The sequence below is a fragment of the Rattus rattus genome, chromosome 2 (assembly GCF_011064425.1).
Source record: "Rattus rattus isolate New Zealand chromosome 2, Rrattus_CSIRO_v1, whole genome shotgun sequence".
Taxonomy (NCBI): domain Eukaryota; kingdom Metazoa; phylum Chordata; class Mammalia; order Rodentia; family Muridae; genus Rattus; species Rattus rattus.
This window is the reverse complement of record NC_046155.1, coordinates 228788777-228809299: the sequence shown is the minus strand read 5'-3', so window position 1 is coordinate 228809299 and position 20523 is coordinate 228788777. Positions and strand designations below refer to the sequence as shown.

The window sequence follows — 20523 nt, the reverse complement described above, 5'->3', positions numbered from 1 at the left end:
AAGTCCTTGTCAGAAACAGGAAGCTTTAAATGGGACCCTACGGGGGAGAGGGCTTCCAATGGCGTTACCTGGGTCCTTGTAGATGCTGAGCACGCCCTTGAAGTAATGAGGTAAAAATCTCTCCAGTAGAAGCAGCACATCTTCCAGCTCCTCCAGAATCCCCACGAGCAGGAAGTTTTCATTCACGTTCAGCTTGGCCCGCTCCAGTGCCCATTCGCCAGGCTCCCTTGACGAGATGAGAAAGTTGCTTTACATCAAAGGCCCGTGATGGGCAGCAACAACCCATGTAGCTCGTTCTAAAACAGTGCGGTCTTCCCCGATTTCCCTAGCTGAGGTATTTTTCACATGTGCACAGGAGCCAGGGCCTTGGAATGATATGCTTCTCTAAGTATTTAGTAAAAAGACAATATAGGCACAGACACTTAGGTCCTGAGCACATGGTTAGAATAGCTCTTTTTTTTTTTTTTAAATTACTTATTTTATGTATGTGAGTACACTGTCACTCTCTTCAGAGGCATAGAAGACAGCATCGGATCCCATTACAGATGGTCGTGAGCCACCATGTGGTTGCTGGGAATTGAACTCAGGACCTGAGTTCAGTCAGTACTCTCAACTGCTAAGCCACCTCTCCAGACCCTAGAATGGCTTTTTTCGCTGGCTATATCTTTGTAGTGATTAAGACTAGCGTCCAATGGCAGCTGCTAGTCACTGCATCCTTTTAAAGCATTGACGATGTTGGTTTTGTTTGTTTGGGTCACAGAAGGCAAAGGAGGGCCTTTCTTTACAGGTTCAACTTGGAATTTGAGCAAGCCAAGGTCGCTTGAAACACCACCAACAGCAACCCTTTCCTGCTGCATAGAATCAGTGTCAAGGTTCAGAAAAGTGACATTGGTGGAGGGAATCTGAGGAATTGGGGGGCACTTAAGTACACTGTCCAAAGGTTAGGAAACAAAGTGAGACCCATTTTAGGGAAAACACCTCCATCATAACGAAAAAGGAAGTAAATTAACCTCGAATCCTCTCAGCAGGAGACTGATACACTGATCATCAATGTAAATACATGGGGAAAAGACTGCCCAAACCCAGGACGTTGACAACGCCTAGAATTTACATTGTAAGTAGACTTTCATGCTTCAGTAAGCTCAGCAAAAACAACACTCATCATTAAACAGAAGTGAGAACGTAAAAAAAATTAATAAATCTGAGAATGTGTCCCAGTTTAAAGTCAGTGATGCCCCCGTGGCAGGAACACAAACCGGTCTACTCTAGTGGATGTTTTCCCAAAGGAGAACAAGGTTTAGTTCTGCCACATAGTGATTCATTGTTGCAACCCTTTCTCTTCTAGACTGTAGACTTGTCCTTAGAACCGCACATCTGATTTCAGCTATGGTTACTTTAGTATCACCAAAAGAAGGTACTAGGAATGCTTGTGCCTGCCCTGGGGTATGCTGCCTACCCTAGTAAGTCACTGCGTAAACAAGGTTCTGTGCTCAAGTCAGGCCAGCTTGCTCATTGGAAAGCACTCTCTTCTTTCTACAGCATTGGGTCTCAACCTTCCTAAAGCTATGGCACTTTAATACAGATCCTTATGTTGTGGTGACTCCCCCCCACTCCAACCACAAAATTATTTTTGTTGCTACTTCATAACTGTAATTTCCTTACTGTTATGAACCATAATGTAAACATCTGTATTTTCTGGTGGTCTTGGGCGACCCATGTAAAATGGTCAGTTGACCCCCACAGGAGTTACCATCCCTTAAATTGAGAATCATTGTTCTATGGTCCATAGCTCATTAGAGATGCCATCAAACCTGAGTGTTGGACCTGATGTAGCTTTCCAGAGCAGAGATGGGTAACGATCACTGTGGAGGAGCAGGCTGGCCACTGACTCTGGTCTCCACTGTCTTGTAGGGTGAGGGTAACATCTGTGTTTTACGTAGGTGAATGGATTTGGTGAATGGGTGTCCCTGTTACATATCTCTGACGCTTGCCTCACAGAGCCTCACAGTCCCTGTGTGACACTCAGAATGGCAAATGATATTCTAGGAGAGTTACTGCAGTCACGAACTAAATCCCAGAGGGTTGAGGGGCTTCCTGCAGAGGATTTGCAGAGTGCCAGTGTGGCGGGGAGCTTACCCGGTACAGTTGTATGCTTACCTACATCTGGGGTGCTGTCCACAGAAATACGGGATGATGTAAAATAGCCTGGGGTTGGAACACTCGGGGTAGTTTTCCAGAATGCACTCATTGATGTCCTAGGAGAGAAGACACAGCAATGAAGCACTGCGGTCTTAGCACAGCTTTGCTGAATGCCGCAGAATTTTTTTTTTTTTAAATCAACACCTTTTTACTACAAACTCTTTGGCAGACAGAGAATTCACAGACTTCCCAAGAAAACGTTCCCTTTGCGTCTCAGTGTCTGTGTACACTGGCCAGGTCCGTGCATAGCCTGGGCAGGTTGGGGTGTGCCTACTTGGTTGAATACCCTGTGTCCTCATCTGCTGCAGGCTGGGACTTGTGGTTGGGTCAAATGCATGCTAAGGAAATGTCTAATTCTTGTGCTTCACATTGGCTGGCTATCTGCCAGCCCACTGTCCATTAATGTTTATGGAATTAATCCAGTAAGTTTTAATTCTTAATGAATTTTGAGTTAATCACCTACCATTATAGCTAACCCTACATAAGTTGAGTTTCTTTATGTACGCATACATCCGATAAATAATTATGGAGTCTCTAACGGTCTCATAAACGGTTTCTAAATTTCAGAGAAGCTTTACATTTTCTAAGGTTATATTTAAGTGAGAAGATGGCAGGGTTTGAGCATGTAAGCATCGTAAGCATTCCAAGGCAGCAGGGTGGTTCTCAGGTTTTCTCCTCCTTGAGGCTAGACATGGGTTCTGTTAGCACTATAGGGGTTTGCAATAGCCAGTGGTGGAACAGGAACAGAGTGGGTGTGGTTACAGCAGCCCCTGTTGGAGCGGAAGGGTGTAGAGGCAGGCCATTGGCTGCTTGGTAAAAAGGGGATGGAACGAGGGAGGGGCTAGTATGCTATGAGGTCTCAGAAGGCTATGCTCCTATAGGACTCCACAAATAACCCTGCAAGGTCAACCCACGGGAAACCATAAATTTCTAGTTCAGAAGGTGCAGTTAACTAGGTTTCTTTTCTTAGACCAAGGCACCTCCTGAGGGACTACAAGGGGTTCCATTTGAGCCCATTAGGCTGATGAATGATGCTCGTTACAGCCCTGCTAAGGAAATTCTTTGGAAGAAGTAAATAAGAGATGTCTCCTGCAGAAGGTCAAGGGCAGCACTCAGTATCCACTGCTCAAGGGCGTAGACAGAGAGGCTCAAGACCAGGACGTTCAGAAATCAGATCCTGACCAGTTGCGCGGTTCAACTGAGGACCGACTTAGCATGCAGGGGATCAGAATCTAAGCAGGTGCCTTGTTCTGAAGGGGCCCCTCGGTTTCTGGGGACAAGAAAGTCTGCGTGGAAGCACTGGTTTTTATATTCGGCGGGTGACTTTATTATAAGCATCTCTTTGTGGTGAGCCTCTTTTAGCATATACATATTGTAAAATGATCTCACAATTTTGTCTTTCTTTCCATTCTTTCAACTTTTGTTAATTTTTGCATATGGGTGTTTTGCCTGCACATGTATTGCGCATGCCTGGACTCCATGGAGGCCAAGAGGAAGTTGGATTCCTTACTTGGAACTGGAGTTGCAGACGGTTGTGAGCCGCCATGAGGATGCTGGGAAGTGAACTCAGGTCCTTCTGGAAGAGCAGGGCCAGTTCCCCTATCATTTCTTTTAATGTTAATGACTTAAGTAGAAACGGTTTACTTTTATTTCATCTGGATTTTTTGTTTTTCTTAGTGTGTACAAAATCGTGGGTTTTGTTATGAGATCTCCACACACGTATGGCATACGTCCTGCCCCTGTTTGTTACTCACTTCTCCCCGATCTTACTTCCCTCTCAGAGAGTCTCCCTTTTGCTCCTCTCCCTCCCAACACGCACAGACGCTTGCATGTATTTAAATCTAGATTCCGCCTTTGGAGGAAAAAATACGTCCTATTTGGTCTTTCTTCCCCTGCACGCTGTCTTGTTTCTGTGTCCACTTAGAACTCTCTCCTCCAACCCATAAGTCCTTCTAGCTTTATATCCTAGATACACACATACCATGTACTTACACACAGCACACACACACACACACACACACACACACACGTGTTTAAATCTACATCTTCCATATTGAGAGAAAGCATCGTGTAATTTTAGTCTTCCCGAGCCAGGTTTATTTCGCTTAACCTGCTGATCTCTGGTTCCATTCATTTTCTGGCAAACGACCTTTCTTAATTCATCTTAATGGCTGAATAAAATCTGTGTGTGTGTGTGTGTGTGTGTGTGTGTGTGTGTGTGTGTCTGTGTGTGTACACGCACGCGTGCATAGCCTATCACATTTTCTTTACTGGACTCCTATGCTGCACAGGCTGCATCTATTGGTTAGGACAAGATGTGTAGTGGGAAACATGGATGTACGTGCAGAAAGCCCCAAGGGTGTGACGCTGCCTCCCATTTCTTTGAGTATCTGCCTGGGCCTGATGCAGCTATGCCACAGGGAAGTGCTAATTTTAGTTTTCTGAGGAACTCCACGCTGACTTCTGCCATGGCTACACCAGTGTGCGTTCCAGTCAGCAGTGTAGAGACTTCCTCTTTCCCACACTCTAGCCAGCATCTGTCTCTTTATGTCTGCCATTCTGACTGGGGTGGGGGTTGGGGGGGCTGTTCTTTTTTGCTATGCATGTAGTACTTCTATGATAAATGCATGAGAGTTCATTTTTTTAAAAAAAATCATTAAAACTTATACCTAAATTTTCCTTTTAAAAAGATTTATTTATTTTATATATGAGTGTTCTATCTGCATGTACACCTGCATGCCAGAAGAGGGCATCGGATCCCACTACAGATGGCTGTGAGCCACCATGTGGTTGCTGGGAATTGAACTCAGGACCTCTGGAAGAGCAGTCGGTGCTCTCAACCACTGAGCCATCTCTCCAGTCCCCTAAATTTTCTTTTAAATTAGAGTGGGAAGAACGAAGATACAGCCAAGTTGACTTGCCGTATTCCTCTGGACCTTGAATTCTATGCTCCTTGTAATGCCCACCCCTGCCTAAGGCGGGCTCTCTTTTACAGTGAAGACTTGACTCCATTAAAAATTTCCCAGCATTGGGGAAGTAGAGAAGATACTTCAAAGAGCACACTGAGGACACCTGGCCATTCCGTCTGCACTCAAAGCTGTAAGAATCAAACCTACCTGGAATTTATCCTAATCAAATCATATAAGCATTTAATTCAGAAGCTCAACAAATTCCCCCCAAAATGGCTTATATATTTTTGTCGCTTATAGTTTTGGGTGAGAAGGAAGTCTGAGTTCTGGTCTCAGGTCTTCAATAGCTGTGTATCCTTAGCAAAATGATGATGCCCAGTTTCCTGAGCCCATTTTCCTCATTCGTAGGACACGGTGGATGGATGTGCCTGGTCCCCTAAACCAGGCTCTTTATGGCAAAGAACTGGAGAAGGTGCTTATTCTTTGACTCAAGAACTACGTGTGAACAATTGCACTCATTCAGCGTTTCCCATCTATACATTTCCACCTCTCAGAGAAGACTGTTTCGGGAAAGTGCTGATGCTAGCAGACCCCACTGGAGCTCCTGTAGGTACCGCTGGCTAGTAGTGGGGTCCTGGGCAAACATTTATACCTCATAGGCTCAAGTTCCTCATCTGTAAAATGGGGACAATATTTGCCCCACACGCACTCAGGTAAGATTAGAAGGTATGTATGCCCTTCATGTTATCTACCATTCAGTGTTGGGGTCCAGACACCTCCCACACACAAAGGGCTCGAGTGCATATTCTACATTCCACAGCAGACCTGGCCTCCAGGTTATCCCGGCATGCCTCAGTCCCTACTGGTTGCAGGGCATGGATGACCTACCCAGCCCTCTGCCTTGAACTTTCCACCCAAGGCTGAGATCTCCCTCCCCGAGAAGGTCTTCCTATACAATGTAGACATTTTGATCTGCCCTCCCCCCTCCTCCCTTCTCTTCTTCCCCAGAGCATGTTTTCTCTTCCCCCTTTCCTCTATCACCCTTCCCAGGGTGACTGCCCTGGCCTCATTCTTTGAAACCAGGGAACTAGCCCCAAGAGCAGCTTCTAATAAGCCCGCCTAATGCTATATTCTAATCTTACTAGAATCGGCTCATTTCACCCATAGAGAAATAACTTCTCGTAGCTAGTCATATTATGCCATCTTATCTGTGCTTTCATTCTTCTGGATTCCTTTTCCCTTCAGTGGTACGTATAGGTTATGCGCAGTTTTAAAACAAGGACCTCTGCCAACTCAGAGAAAACAGGAAGAAAAATATGCAAATATGAAATGTATAATTTGTGGGTTTTTTTTTTTGTGCGATTGGTTGGCAACAAACTAATAACATTGAGCAAAAGCAGGCAAAAAAAAAAAAAAATCCCCCACCGATCCCCCACCCCTCCTCCACCGCTGCAGCGCTTTTGACTTTCAGCTTGTGACTTCCTACATGAAAGCCACAGACAATGTGGATTTAAAAAAAATAATAATAAAACTTTCCAATATAGACTTAAGAGAGATTGGGAGTGGATCTTCCCACTCTAAATTACAGACATTAGAGGAGAGTTCAATGGTAAAGGACATGCAGACGGACGATTTCTTGTTCGGGCTCTAACTGCAGCAGCATTAGAAATGGAAAAGGGAAGAATTGCTGAGCCCATTCACCAAGGCTTTAAAGCATTCTTGACCCACAGGTGAGCAGTGGCAGCCAGAGAACACATTTGATGGGTTAGTCAATTTAGATAAGTGGAATGAATCTGATCTAAGTCTTATTGCAAACACTGCCTCATAAGCTTTTTATTTCAAACCTTACAAAAAAAATGACCTGCACTGGAGGAATCAACCAGGACTTCTCAGTAAGGTTTTATAGACTTCGAGGGGCGGGTGGTCATACGCCCTCATTTCCCACTCCATGCTCCGGTCCTGCCAGAATCACATCACCAGCGATGCCTTCCTTCCAGAGCGTGTGGGAGGTGTCCTCTGGAGCTGGTCTGCCCACAGCCCTTCAGAGAGTATCACCTGAGGAAGTAGCTCTTTGTTCTACTACAAGTGCCATGGAGCAGTGCATGCTAACACCTACTTTGGTGTCTGTGTGGTCTTTTCTGCCACCTGAGACCCTGGCTATATGTTGGGATGCAGAGAAAGACTGCTCTGGGTTAAAAGGGCATCATTCTGCTTTTGCTAGGACCAATATTCCTATTTGCTGTGGGAACTAGTTCAGCTCAGCTCTGAAATCCTACTTTGCTTTGGTTGCTCTGATAAACAGTCTGACTAATAGCAACTTGGATAGAAAGGGTTCATTGGCTTCCACCCCCACATCAGAGTCATCACTGTTCCTGGCTCCCACCCCTACATCACTGAAAGGAGTCAGGGCAGGTTCCAGGTTCAAGCCAACCCCATTCTAAGAACATTCAGGGTTGGAGCTTTGTGAACCCACTTAGTCCTTGCACTGCTGCCCACTTTTCTGTCATTGTAACAATGTACCGGAGAGAAACAATTAACAGAAAGAATTGTTTAGTTTGTTTCAGGGACACTCTGAGGTTTCAGTCCATTGCTAGAGACCTGCAGCAAGCTAGAACACTACAGTAAGAGGGTGTAAAGGAACAAGCCTTAGAGCAGCCAGAAAACAGAGAGATGGTGGGAGAAGGGACTAGGGTCCCAAAATATCCTTCGATGACACATTCCAGATGACCTACATTCTCTACCTAGACTCTATCTTCTGCCATTTCCTAGAAGTTCGAACAGCTGGGACCAAAGCCTTGTCAATATGTGAAATTCTGAGGAACATAAATACTTTGGTTTTGGACCTCCAGGACAAGAGTCTGAGGTGCATGTTTTACTTATCAAAGCAGACCTAGCCTCCAGGTTCTCCCAGCATCCCTCAGTCCCTACCTAGCATACTCTGCTCCAAACCCTAAACTTTCCAGCCCAGGGATTGGGCTGTTCTACCCCCAGAGGTTCCTGCTTATATAATCCAGACATTTTAGTAACCCCCCTTTCTGTGCAATGTGCTCTTTCTTTCTCTCTCTTCCCCCTCTCCTCTCCCTTCTTGTAGCGACTTCCCTGGTCTCCTTCCTTGGGGCCAGTGAACTCTCCCGTCCCAGAGCAGCTTCCCAATAAACCTGCATTTAATTTAATCTAATCTGGCTTGAATTGGCTCATTTCGCTGGTGGAAAAATAACTTATCAAACCTCCCTTATTATCTTAATGGGATCTTGGAAAATAATTAGTTCCTGCTGTCCACTTATATCCTTAAACTAAAAATGAGTTGCTGGGCATTGGTGGAGCACACCTTTAATCCCATCACTCAGGAGACAGAGGCAGGTGGATCTCAGCTCCAGGCCAGCCTGGTCTACAGAGTGAGTTCTAGGCCAGCTTGGGCTACACAGAGAAACCCTGTGTTGAGAAACAAAAACAAAAACAAAAAACAAACAAACAAAAAAAAAAAACCAACCCAACACTAACAACAAGAACAAGAACAACAGCAACCTTTGTGCTGGTTTAAATGAGAAGGCGCCCCATCCCCAGCCTCAGGAATTGGAATACTAATTGGTAGTACTGTTTAGGGAGGTTTGGGGGTGTGGCCTTGTTGGTGGAAGTAAGTCACTGGGGGTGGTTCTGAGATGAAACGTCTCATTCCACTTCCAGTTAGCTCTCTCCACTTTGTGCTGGCATTTCAAGATGGGGGTTCTCAGCTTACCATTCCTGCTGGCCTGTCATGTTGTCCTACCATGGTAGAGCCCTACCCCTCTGGAATTGTGATGCCAAATAAACTCTTCCATAAGCTATACTTGGTTACTGTGTTCTCCCACAGTAACAGAAAAGTAACTGGTACCAGTCCCCGATTTTAAGACCCCCAAATTGACTTTATCTTTCTGTTACTTTAATAGAGATAATAATCAAAAATATAAAACTGTAAGCTTGGCCCAGAGAGGGGCACCATTAGAGAGTGTGGCCTAAATCTGTCACTGTGGGTGTGGGCTTTAAGGCCCTCATCCTAGCAGCTTGGAAGTCAGTCTGCTAGCAGCCTTCAGACCAAGATGTAGAACTCTCAGCTCCTCCTGCACCATGCCTGCCTGGATGCTGCCATGCTCCTGACTTGATGATAATAGACTGAACCTCTGAACATGTAAGTCAGCCCCAATTAAATGTTGCCCTCTATACAAATTGCCTTAGTCATGGTGTTTGTTCACAGAAGTAAAACTCTAACTAGACAAATACACTTTGACTCAAGTCATGCTGCAACATTTTTACATGTAAAAATGTCTATAAATTTTAAATGTGTGGGTTTCTTTTCTTTTCTTTTTTTGGCATATATTCTTGCCTGGGTGGGAAATCTTTTTCTATCATGCCTATGGCAAACCAACGGGAAAATCTCCTCTCACTAAATCAGTCAGTTCATCAGCTGCACAGCATGGCTGCCTCACCAGCAGGAACCCAGCTTCAGCCACGGTCCATATCTCAGAGAAATGAGGAGGCATGCTGAGGCAGAAGTTCCAGATAAGGCAACATGGGAAAACAGTACATAGACTAGTGAATGACTCTGGGCTCTTGCTGCATTTTAGAAAGGCGCATGAAATTCAAGCCTGCAAAAAGCAGTGAGGAGCAGACATTCTGGGCCTTTCACACACCCTCCAAGCGCAGTCCCAATCAAGAAAACCCTCCTATGCCAAACATAAGGGAAACCTATGAGGGTGACCTAACCATTCATTCTCTTACATGTCTAAGGAAAACCAGTTGTGCCTGGGATTAGTCATCATTTGGGATAGAGTTCCTGCTGGGAGGATCGATTCTTCCTCCTGAGGCTTCAGGATCATAACCAAGATCAAAAGTAGCTGTTGGGTAATATTCAGAAGGCCACTACAGACAGAAGACAAGAGATGAGTGTGGTTTGAACAAGACCGATGCTGAGGTCTCTACAGCTATGGAGCACGGGAAGGCGAGAGACAGGCAGAGGGTCTGTCTTGTATTAAGGCACAGGAAGAGAGCAAGAGATCTGACCGTGACTGTGTGACAGACAGGCTCTGACCACCTGTTATTCATTGGTCCCGGGATCTCTACATCATCATCTACTTGAGGTGAATGTCTTAACTATGATTAGCCATCATCATCTACTTGAGATGAATGTCTTAACTATGATTAGCCATCTTGTTCAGCAGGGACAGAGCCATGCACTGTGTCACCAGGATTACCGCTCCCTTCTCTAACACCCATGATTGTTAGGATTAGTTAGGGTTTCACTGCTGGGAACAGACACCGTGACCAAGACAACTCTTATAAAGGACAACATTTAATTGGGGCTGGCTTACAGGTTCAGAGGTTCAGTCCATTATCATCAAGGCGGGAGCATGGCTGCATCTAGGCAGACATGGTGCAGGAGGAGCTGAGAGTTCTACATCTTCACCTGAAGGCTGCTAGAAGACTGGCTTCCAGGCAGCTAGGATGAGGGTTTTAAGCCCACGCCCACAGTGACACACCTACTCCAACAAGGCCACACCTCCGAATAGTGCCACTTCCTGGACTAAGCATATCCAAACCATCGCAATGACGGAGTGGATCTTACTGTCACCTTCCCCTGTGCCCTCGAGGGGATTCACACTCCCAAGGCATGTAGGGAGTCTACGCTGTTTTCGGATTCCTCTCCTGACTCCCACTTACAGAAAAGTCCTCTTAGGTAGAATGGCCTCATAAATGTGTGCATACTAAGAGATCTGACAAGGTGCAACTCCAGGATATGTGCTCATTGACTCAACAAAATGGTAACAACGTGGGCAAGGAAAGGAAGGCAGAACTGAGTATCTAGCACCACAGTCATAGAAGCTTGTGGCAGGGATGAGATGTATTCTGGGAAATTTACATTTTTTACAATTTGTCAAAAGATTGAAGTGTAGGGTATCTGGCAGTAAATCCTATTGCTTCTGGAATTTTTAGCCAGGGCCACTGAACTCTCTCCAATTCTATGGCTAAAACTGGGCCTGAAAATGAGAGACCTACGACCACTAAAACATGTCATGCACACAGAGGGGCCAGTGTGGCTTGGGGTTGGGCAGGACACTAGGAACCCTGCCCTCCTCAAGGTAAGTTATTATCTTTTGCTCAGATCTATCAATTGGGCATTGTGTAACACCTTATCTGATGGAAAGTTTCAAAATCTGAAAATCTCTAGCCAGTAAACTGAGCTCGAGATCATTTGGTCATTCACGTGACCTATCTCTTTTCTTTTTCTTTTTAATTTTATTTTTCCTGGATATTTTATGTATTTACATTTCAAATGTATCCTCCTTTCCCTCTCCCATACCTCCTCCCCTCCCCCTTGCTTCTGTGAGGATGCTTCCACTCCCACTCGCCCACTCCTACCTCAATGCCCTGGCATTACCCTACAATGGGGAAACGAACCTTTATAGCACCAAGTGCATTTCCTCCTATTGATGCTGGACAATGCCATCCTCTGCTACATATGTGGTTGGAGTCATGGGTTCCTCCGTGTGTACTTATTGGTTGGTGGTTTAATCCGGGAGCTGGTGGGGTCTGGTTGGTTGATATATTGCGGATGCTTCATTCCTTCTCAGAAGGAAGAACAAAATACTCATGGGAGGAAATGCAGGGACCAAGAGTGGAACAGGGACTGAAGAAAAGGCCATCCAGAGACTGCCCCACCTGGGGTCCCATTCCATATGCAGCCACCAAACCCAGTCACTATTGCTGATGCCAAGAAGTGCTTGTTGGCAGGAATTAGATATGAGAGGCTCTACCAGAACCCTACTGATACAGATGAGGATGGTTGCAGTTAACCATTGGACTGAACAAGGGGACCCCATTGGCGGAGTTAGAGAAAGGACTGAAGGATCTGAAGGGGTTTGTGACACCATAGGAAGAACACCATGTGACCTAACTCTGTATCCCGTTTCTGCCCAGCGTTTGGTGCAATATGATCCCGTTTTACAGCTTGTGCCTGGGCTTCTGTCCCAGACGTCTTCTTTGTACCCCTGGTTCCTCTAGATCAATGGTTCTCAACCTGTGCGTTGTGACCCCTTTAGGAAGTCAAATGACCCTTTCACGGGGGTCGAATATCAGATAATCTGCGTATCAGATATGTTACCTATACATTAAGATTCATAACAGTAGCAAAATTACAGCTATAAGGTAGCAACAGCAATAATTGTATGGTTGAGGGTAACTACGGCATAAGGAACTCCACGAAAGGGTCGCAGCATTAGGAAGGCTGGGAACCACTGCCGTAGATTCTAGAAGAGGGTTCTTTGCTTTTATCCCTGCCTCCCAGGTTAGGAAGAGATTCTTGTCCCTGAATATCATGTCTATCGCCGGGCATGGTTAATAGCATACGCTCTTGAAATGGCCATCTCCTGGATTCTGGGCATTTTCTGGATGCCACTAACCCCATACTGTGTCACTTATACCTCAACTTGCCAACTGCCTACTGTGGCTGCTGCGGTGTGGACATTTGGCTCTTGGGTTCCACCCCAGGACTGACCCCGTCCACCTGTGGGAGCTGGTGACTGGAGGGCTGAGGAGGTACCGTCTCATTAACCTGTCATGACTCCTCATTCCTAGGAATAAAGCGTGCCTCATAGGAAAAAGAGAACAGAAACAACACCAACAACTACAGGGTTTATTGCCTTTCTCCTTCCTAAGTGGGGTACAGGCTATCGAGGGTTCTGTTATTCCCACCTAACCTCTCACGAAAGAGGCGTCACCTACCCCAAGTTATCAGAAGGAAGGGTCGCTTTCTTCCATGCCCAGGAGTGGTAAGAGCTATGTAGCACCCCTAGAATCCCAAGAATCATGAAAAAGCTGGGTGTGGTGCTACACGCGCTCAGGGCTGGAAGGCAGGGACAAGGGGCTCCTGGGTATTGGATGGCCAGCAAGTTTAGCCTACCGGTGAGTTCCAGTGGCTCGGTAAAACATGCTGCAGAGCAATTGAGGGAGACACCTGAGGCTGACCTCTAACCTTTGTGAGCATACACACTAGTGTCCTTTCCCAACACACACACACACACACACACACACACACACACACACACACACACACACACACACACACACAGCATAGCATCTTTTACTGAGAAGAAATTTAAGGCCCAGTGAGATGGTTTAGTATGGAGACTCATGTGTGCCTGGCTGACAGTCTGAGTTTAATTCCTTAGAACCCATGGAAGGTGGGGAAAAAAGAAGAACCAACTCCAAAGGTTACCCTCTGACCTCCACATGCCCACCTCAAACCCAATACCCCCGCCTCTCTTCCCTCCCCCCTCTTTCTTATATAAACGCACTCACGCACCAGATCATACACACAAAAATAATGATTTTGGTCTCTAATGTCACTACTGCATATTTCCAGTGAAGTGTACTAATTCTTGGATTATTTCAGTTGTCATCATGTACTGTGAATGAATAGAGAGGTCCTTTGAGTCTATAAAAAGCTAGAGACCCCAATCCGGCCTTCAGAGAGGCACACTGCCGAAAGGTGGGGTGCTAAGCTTGCTTTCCTAACTGAACTCTCAAAATCTTCAGGAATGCTACCCGCCAGATCCAGGCGCTGTTCGGGGCTCCAGGGTAGGAAGGGCAAGTAGGTATGTAGACTTTTGCCAGCCATGTGGTTATTTTATTAAGCAAATCAGTGTCTACAGATTCTAGTCTAAACCCACTGGTCCCGACCCAGTTTTGTACAAACATTTTCAAAGGTAAAGTGGAATACATTAGCAGTCACTAGATCTCATAATTATAATGATTTTGGCTGATAATCCCTTTCCTACTGCATCTGTCTCAAGCATTAACACAAAGAATGTCTTTAAACAGAGGTCAGCCCTGGTGGGAGTTACTTATTAAACCATTAGAGATACTCTGTACCAAGTGGGATTTTGAAGGACCTTCCTCAGACAAGAAATGTCTTGGTGAAAACATGCAGTGCATAAATTTTACAGAATCGTCAAATGGAAGGACTGAAATTTAGTAACTGATGGAAAGAATGCTGAACAAAAAGAGGTTTAAACTGGCCCTGGTGGCAAAGGCCTGTACTCTCAGCTATGTTGAAGGGTGTGAGTCAGGTTCCAAGTTCAAAGCTTGCCTGGGCTGTAGAGTACGTTCAAGCCTGGGTCACTTATTAAGACCTGGTCTCAGAATAGACGATCAAAAGAGGGTTGGGATACAGCCCAGCACTGGCGTGCTTGTCTAGTGTGTGAGGCCTCTGTTCAGTTCTAATATTGACTTTCTGTAGTCTGTGGCCCATGTTTCTCGCCCTCTTCTGTCCTTCCTTAGGAGTTACATGGTTACTACCTGCTGGATCCCTGAGCCCTTAGTCCAGAGCCAGGTGTTAGTACTTCTCAGCCCACGGATGAGGACAAGGAGCAGAATGTACACCTGTCCAGAAGCAGCAAACCAGTCTGCTTCTAGCTGCAGGTCTGAGGCACTGTTCTTCACCTCCTGAGGCCTCGGCTTCATAAGCCCACAGCTGCAGGCAGCCTGTGTTGCTTCGTCTCTCTAGAGGCCGGAGGAGCTGGTTCCCATGGCGCCTGGTCTGACATCAGCACCTCTACCCTTTACCCATAAACCCATTCCTGGTAGCCACAGTCTGGTTCTTCCCCAGTGGAATGGCTTCACTACTGCTCACCGTGCTTCTCTTGGGCTTCCTCTTTGACCCACTACTTATTCCTGTGATACGTTTGGGAGCCGAGGGGGTGAAAATTCACCATACCGCAGGCAGGCCGTGTGGCTCCAGTGAGGTCTGTTGAGGGAGCCTTGCTCAGCAGGGGCACAGGTGACCCCCAGGTCTACGGAGTACAACCTTTTGGAAATACGCCAAGTCTCTGCCAAGGCCTCATGCACACTGACCGGAATGGAGCGATTTTGCCCTTCATAGATCAGAAAGCTTAAGGTAGACACCAGTGTGATTCTGGCCATTCCTTCCACAGGTACTGTGGACACCCACGCCACAGGAACGACTGCTGAGCTACAAGTCACTTCCACGGTGTCATAAAAAGCTTCAGTCGCTTGAAGTATGCCAGGGCTACAAAACTTTTTATCGAGTCTGCTCTCGGTAGTCCATTACATAGTCTAAATTTCTAGACAGAGCTTTCTCTGGGTGTGAATAATACACACCCAGTGCCAGACAAGCACTTTATCGAAGTCGTCTTTGGAGATGATGACATTTTTATGTAAATCGAGCTACGCTTTAGGAAATCACCACGGGGATCTGGACATCTGATAAAAAGCTTTTAGAGGATGTTACCCGATTTTCAGTAAACAACATCATAAAAATTTCAGGAGCAAAGTAAAGTCCAGAATACAACTACAAATCACTTTAAAGCCTAAAAAGAAGTAACGTTCTTCAACGACAGTACAGGCAGAGGTATATTTTTGGTAGTATTTGAACAACCGAAATGCCATGTGCTGATCTATAATCCATCCTCCGCTGGAGGAGGCAACTTTCAGATGTGGGCTCCATTTGGGGGAATAATGGCTGGGGTTTCTGGGACTCTGGTCCAGAGAAGCCCAGAGAGAGCCAACCAGCAGTTTTGTGACCTTCACTAGTGCTCCCAAGGCATACGCACCCCTGGGCTCCAGTGTCCTTTTGCCAGGGATTCTAAGCAGCAAAGGGCTGGTGGCTGCTTCTATCTGTAAAGGGTTGTAGTGGTTACACTCGGAAACATACAGTCCAGAGAGATAGTTGTCCTACTACTGATTCATACTTCGATGCTGATAAAATCTTTAAAATAAACAGGGGGTCAGGTTTATAGAGTCCCGCTTCCTCCACTTCTTTATGTAGTCACATAGAAAATGGGCGAAGGGGGTCACAGAATAATTTCATGAATGGACTGCCCCAGGATCCCATGGCCTCTACCACTGGATAGAGAATTTCCCATTAGAAAAACAAAACAGAACAACAACAACAACTACAACAACAACAACAACAGTGGAAATGTGTTGAGAACTTTTGTTGCCACATCTAAGAATTTGGAATTTGGGCTCAGACGAGGAAGTTGGCTCAGATGAGAATATTAGAAACAGTGATCATGGGGCTTTGTTTACTGCTTTGCTGAGTTACTACCTCATGTGATCTCTTTGCCTACTACTTTACTTAATTACTATCTTGTGAGATCTCCTGTTTACTATTTCGCTTGATTACTTCGTTTTTGATCTAAGAACTGACCATGTTTTTTTTTTTTTTGTTGTTGTTGTTTTGTTTTGTTTTTTGATGCACCTAGAATGATATAAAAGCAGGCTAGAGAGAAATAAGTCTGCTTCAGCCTCAGCACTGGCTGGAGTCATGTTATAATTTTGCCTGTTCTTCTTCTTTTTCAATCCTCACTCCCTCCCTTGACACCCTATTGACTGACTGAGCTGACTTGGTCAGATATGCATTGTAAAGGGCTGGGAAGGTGGTTCAGTGGTAAAGGGCTTACTATATAAGCACAGTGACCTGGGTTCCATCCCTAGCACTCACATAAAAAGCTAGATGCTACGGTGCATGTTTGTAACTCCAGCGCTGGTTGGGAGAGGGCAGAGGCTCACCGTGTAGCCAGTCCAGTGAAAAGACAGAGCTCCGGGTCCAGTGAGAGATCCTGCCTCAAAAAACAAGGAGGAAGAGCAACAGAAAACACCTGATACATATGCATGCACATGGATGAGTGAGCACACGCATGCGCACACACACCACAGGTGTGCACACACATACGCACACTGGCAAAGAGGCAGCACATTTCAACTAACCCTTGACTGTGCTCTCTCTAATACCAGAGGGCAAAGGTGCTTGCCTGTTAGAGAAGAGATCAAAAGGACAATAGCTGCTCAATTTCAAAGTGGAAAGAAGCACATTTTTGGCCTACCATCATTTCTCTGTTTAAGAGAGGTTCCCAGGGTTGTGCAAGCGTCAGCTCAGGGTAGTGTTTCCTGGAGACGGTACTGACCAGAACAAGCAAGCTGAAACAGATTCACTCTCCCAGCAGGAAATACACTGAGTGTAAGAATGACTGGAATTTCTGGGCGAATCAAGTGTGTTCTTGAATACCATAAAAGTTATTTATGAGCCCTTTGGGACCCACAAGTTTCTAAAAGCCACAGACACTGTCTTAGCATTTTGATGATGTTGTCTTTCCAGCTGAAGAAGTCCACATTCCTTTATCTTTCTTTCACATCCAATAGTCTAATAGTTTTGGTTCAAAGATACAAAACAAACCACAAAAGTCACACTTTCAACTTCTGGTTATCTAGACTATAAACAGCGTGCTTGTGGATATTTTTAAGGCCATGGAGTCTCAAACTCAAAGGCCTAGGATGAGATTCGTGAACAAATGTTGAAAGCAAATACGATCGTCACTTTGAATTAAACTGGGAATTTCCACTTCCTTAGGATCACGGATAACTAATTGTATGTGCAATGGAGGTTCACCTAGGTATTCTGTGACCATTTAAGATGTTCCATACTGTATAGCAAAAAGCAAATAAAAATTCCCAGGGGGAACATACTGAGTAGAGTTGCCCTTAGATGTAATTACTCTTGCGCTCTGCCCCCTGGTTTGCTTGTTCATTCATTAACAGCCTATGTGTTCTTGTCTCTGCTCCCTCCTCCTCTTTCTCCCCTTCTCTTCTTCTTCCTCCTTTCTTGTTTATCTCCTTTTCTTTTCTCTGTACCAGAGATATAAGGCAAAGACAAGCATTTTCTATAGCCTTAGCCACTGTCTTTCTCCTTAAACTTTCTTGGGCTTTTTCTCAGGTACCACCTATCTTTCACCTACTGCTGCAACCCTTCAGTATAGTTCCTCATGTTGTGGTGCCCCTTAACCTTAACATTATTTTATTGCTACTCTATAACTGTAATTTGCTACTGTCATAAATTATAATGTAAATATCTGATATGCACAATATCTGAGGTGACCCACAAGTTGAAAACCACTGAATTAGACTTTGTTCCTGATTCTATCACCAGCCTTGGTTCTCCCTTGTTTCTCTACTCTAGGATGAAATGGGGCTGGATTTGATGTGAGGGGAATGTCCACAAAATAAAGCCCTTTTATTATCTTGCTGAGTGGGATTTGTGTCTTACAGCCACTGGATGCTCTCTCTTATCCCATGCAGCTACTTTTAAGGACACATACATTTATAATGCTTCCTTCGGACCATTAAAAAAAAAATCCTAAGATTTAAAATTGTCTTCCTAAGAAAGCATAGCTAAAACTCCATTTCAGAGTTGGACGTTACACTGCCCTGTGGATTGCTGTCTATATGTAGGTGAGGGCAGGTACAAGATAAGAGGAGAGCCTATGACTGGGCAGTGGAAAAGGAAGGCAGGCTGAGAATTTTAGAGACGAGAACAGAGAGTACAGCAAGACAGAGGAGAAGACAGAAAGGAGACTGCAAGGTGGAACCTATAGGAGAGGAAGAGGATCCAGAACCACACAGACCTGGGAGCCAAAGTATTGGGAATTTCTTAGATAGACGATTAAATATTGAGTAGGGTGCGTCTGCACCATCTAGGTGTGTAGCCTGTGTTTATATCAATTGAGTTTTGAGTTCTTTGTGCGGGCATTTTGTAGGTTGAGAAATTACAAGCCTCTAGAGTTTCGATTTTACCAGGTTACAGGGATTTGTGACAGCTAACCACAGGGAGTAGATGGCTGGGAATGTGAGTAGGATCCGCAACAAGAGAACTGCAAGATGAGTGGTCACTCCATGCAGCTAGCCATGGAGGCAGCGAGGCTGCCTAGGACAGAGAGTTGCCAGCAAGTATGGCATGGTGCTTTTTAAATATTTCCCGCTATAGATGGTGCCCAACATGGGGCAGGAATCCACTGGAAATTTGGGACACTTGGCCTATGAGTTAGAGATTTAGTCTGGGGGATCAGAGTGCAGTCGAGTCTGAGCAGAGTCAGGTCATGTGATGGTTCAGGAGCAGGAACCTTGAAACAAAGACAACAAACAGTTTCTGCTCACAGGCTCTGAGGTCCCCGCCGTGAAAAGAACAGGCTGTTCTGGGCCACAGAGAGCTAGAGAATGGAAGCTGCCTGCTTCCTTAGCAGATGTTGATTGGAGTACGATTTACTTCAAAGGCTGGTTTATTTGCTTTTAGGATAGATTTACATATAGATTTTGTCTGAATCATGTTGGGGAATTTCACCTTTGGTTCAGCACTAGGATAGGGAAAAATTACTGACTCCAAGTAGAGAGCAGTGATAACTGCCTGCTGTGAACAGGTATTTATGGATGCCTGTGGCTCAAAAGGCAGAGAGCATGACGGAGAGATGGTATAACAGGTATTAATGAATAGAAGCCTGTCGCTCCGGGTAGAGAGCACCACAGATAGATGGTACAATAATGAGTCTATGGGAAACTCATATTCTCTGTTCATAGGCTCTACAGGAATTTTGGTTTAGTTTCCTGACATGACAAATTAGAACAGGCCTAAAATAGGCTCATATAGTAGTTACTCAGTAGTTCATTTATTTTGCATTTTTCTATTATCAAATAAGTAGGATTATGAGGTTTCTGGTTGTTGTATTATTCCTCTGGAGGAGAAGGCAGGACACAAGCTTTCCTGGTTGCCAACTGAAGGATATGCTGATGTGGGAGAAAGGTTTTGCCTTTGTGTTTGTAGAAAAGGCGATTAGACTCTGGACACCTTCCAGAGTTACATGGATCAGATTTAATAGAGGCAGACCACCTGAATATAAATTCAGGTGAATCAAACAAAAGCTATTCTTTGTGCCATTCCTCACACGGCACAAATGAAGACTTATGATTGGAGCAGAATTTCATCCTAACTAGTCTGAACACCCTACACAGACTGATACAATCCATACAGATAGCTCGATGATACTAAAATTTTGTTTTGAGATTTGTATAATACAGACTACACAGCCTTGGTGAGTCTCAATGTCAGACATGCTGAACTGGCCTGCTTGAACTCCTGATCTCAGGGACTTTCAGCTGGATCCAGTCAGGACAGACATCAGAGACTACAACAATCGTTGGTGTGGCCTTCTTAAGGCTAACCAACTCCCCCATTTTTCCTTAGCCTCCCTTCTCCTCAAAGATATCTCAATGCCCATATACAGCTGGAAGTAGTTATAAGAGTTGTTGTCCTGGTTCCCTGGACTTGAGGATCTGGAGGTGGTTGTCTTTCTGGGGAATTTAGAAATGATCGTGATTTGAACAGGGAGGAAATAGCTAGAATTGATTGTGTAGCCATAATCACTTGGTAGAAATCTTTATAATAGTTACTAAGGTGAAGCTATAATTTCTTACTTTGATATGAAATTTATTTTGATACAAATTTAAGGTTTTCATTGGTAAACATTTCTTATGGATATAAAATTGGGAAGACTGATGCTCCAACTTCCTGACATACAGGGGCTGTCTAGGTAGG

General features: G+C 45.1%; 1 protein-coding gene across 2 annotated transcripts in view; it reads right to left on the bottom strand.

The window, feature by feature from the left end:
- Ust (uronyl 2-sulfotransferase) overlaps nt 1-20523 on the bottom strand; it is a 296926-nt gene that overhangs the window by 42197 nt on the left and 234206 nt on the right. For both annotated transcript variants that reach the window (XM_032894994.1, XM_032894995.1), the window contains 2 exons: nt 2158-2255; nt 69-226 (listed from right to left, as the gene is read on the bottom strand). In XM_032894994.1, coding sequence (XP_032750885.1) covers nt 69-226; nt 2158-2255 — 256 coding nt within the window. The remainder of the gene's footprint in view (nt 1-68; nt 227-2157; nt 2256-20523) is intronic.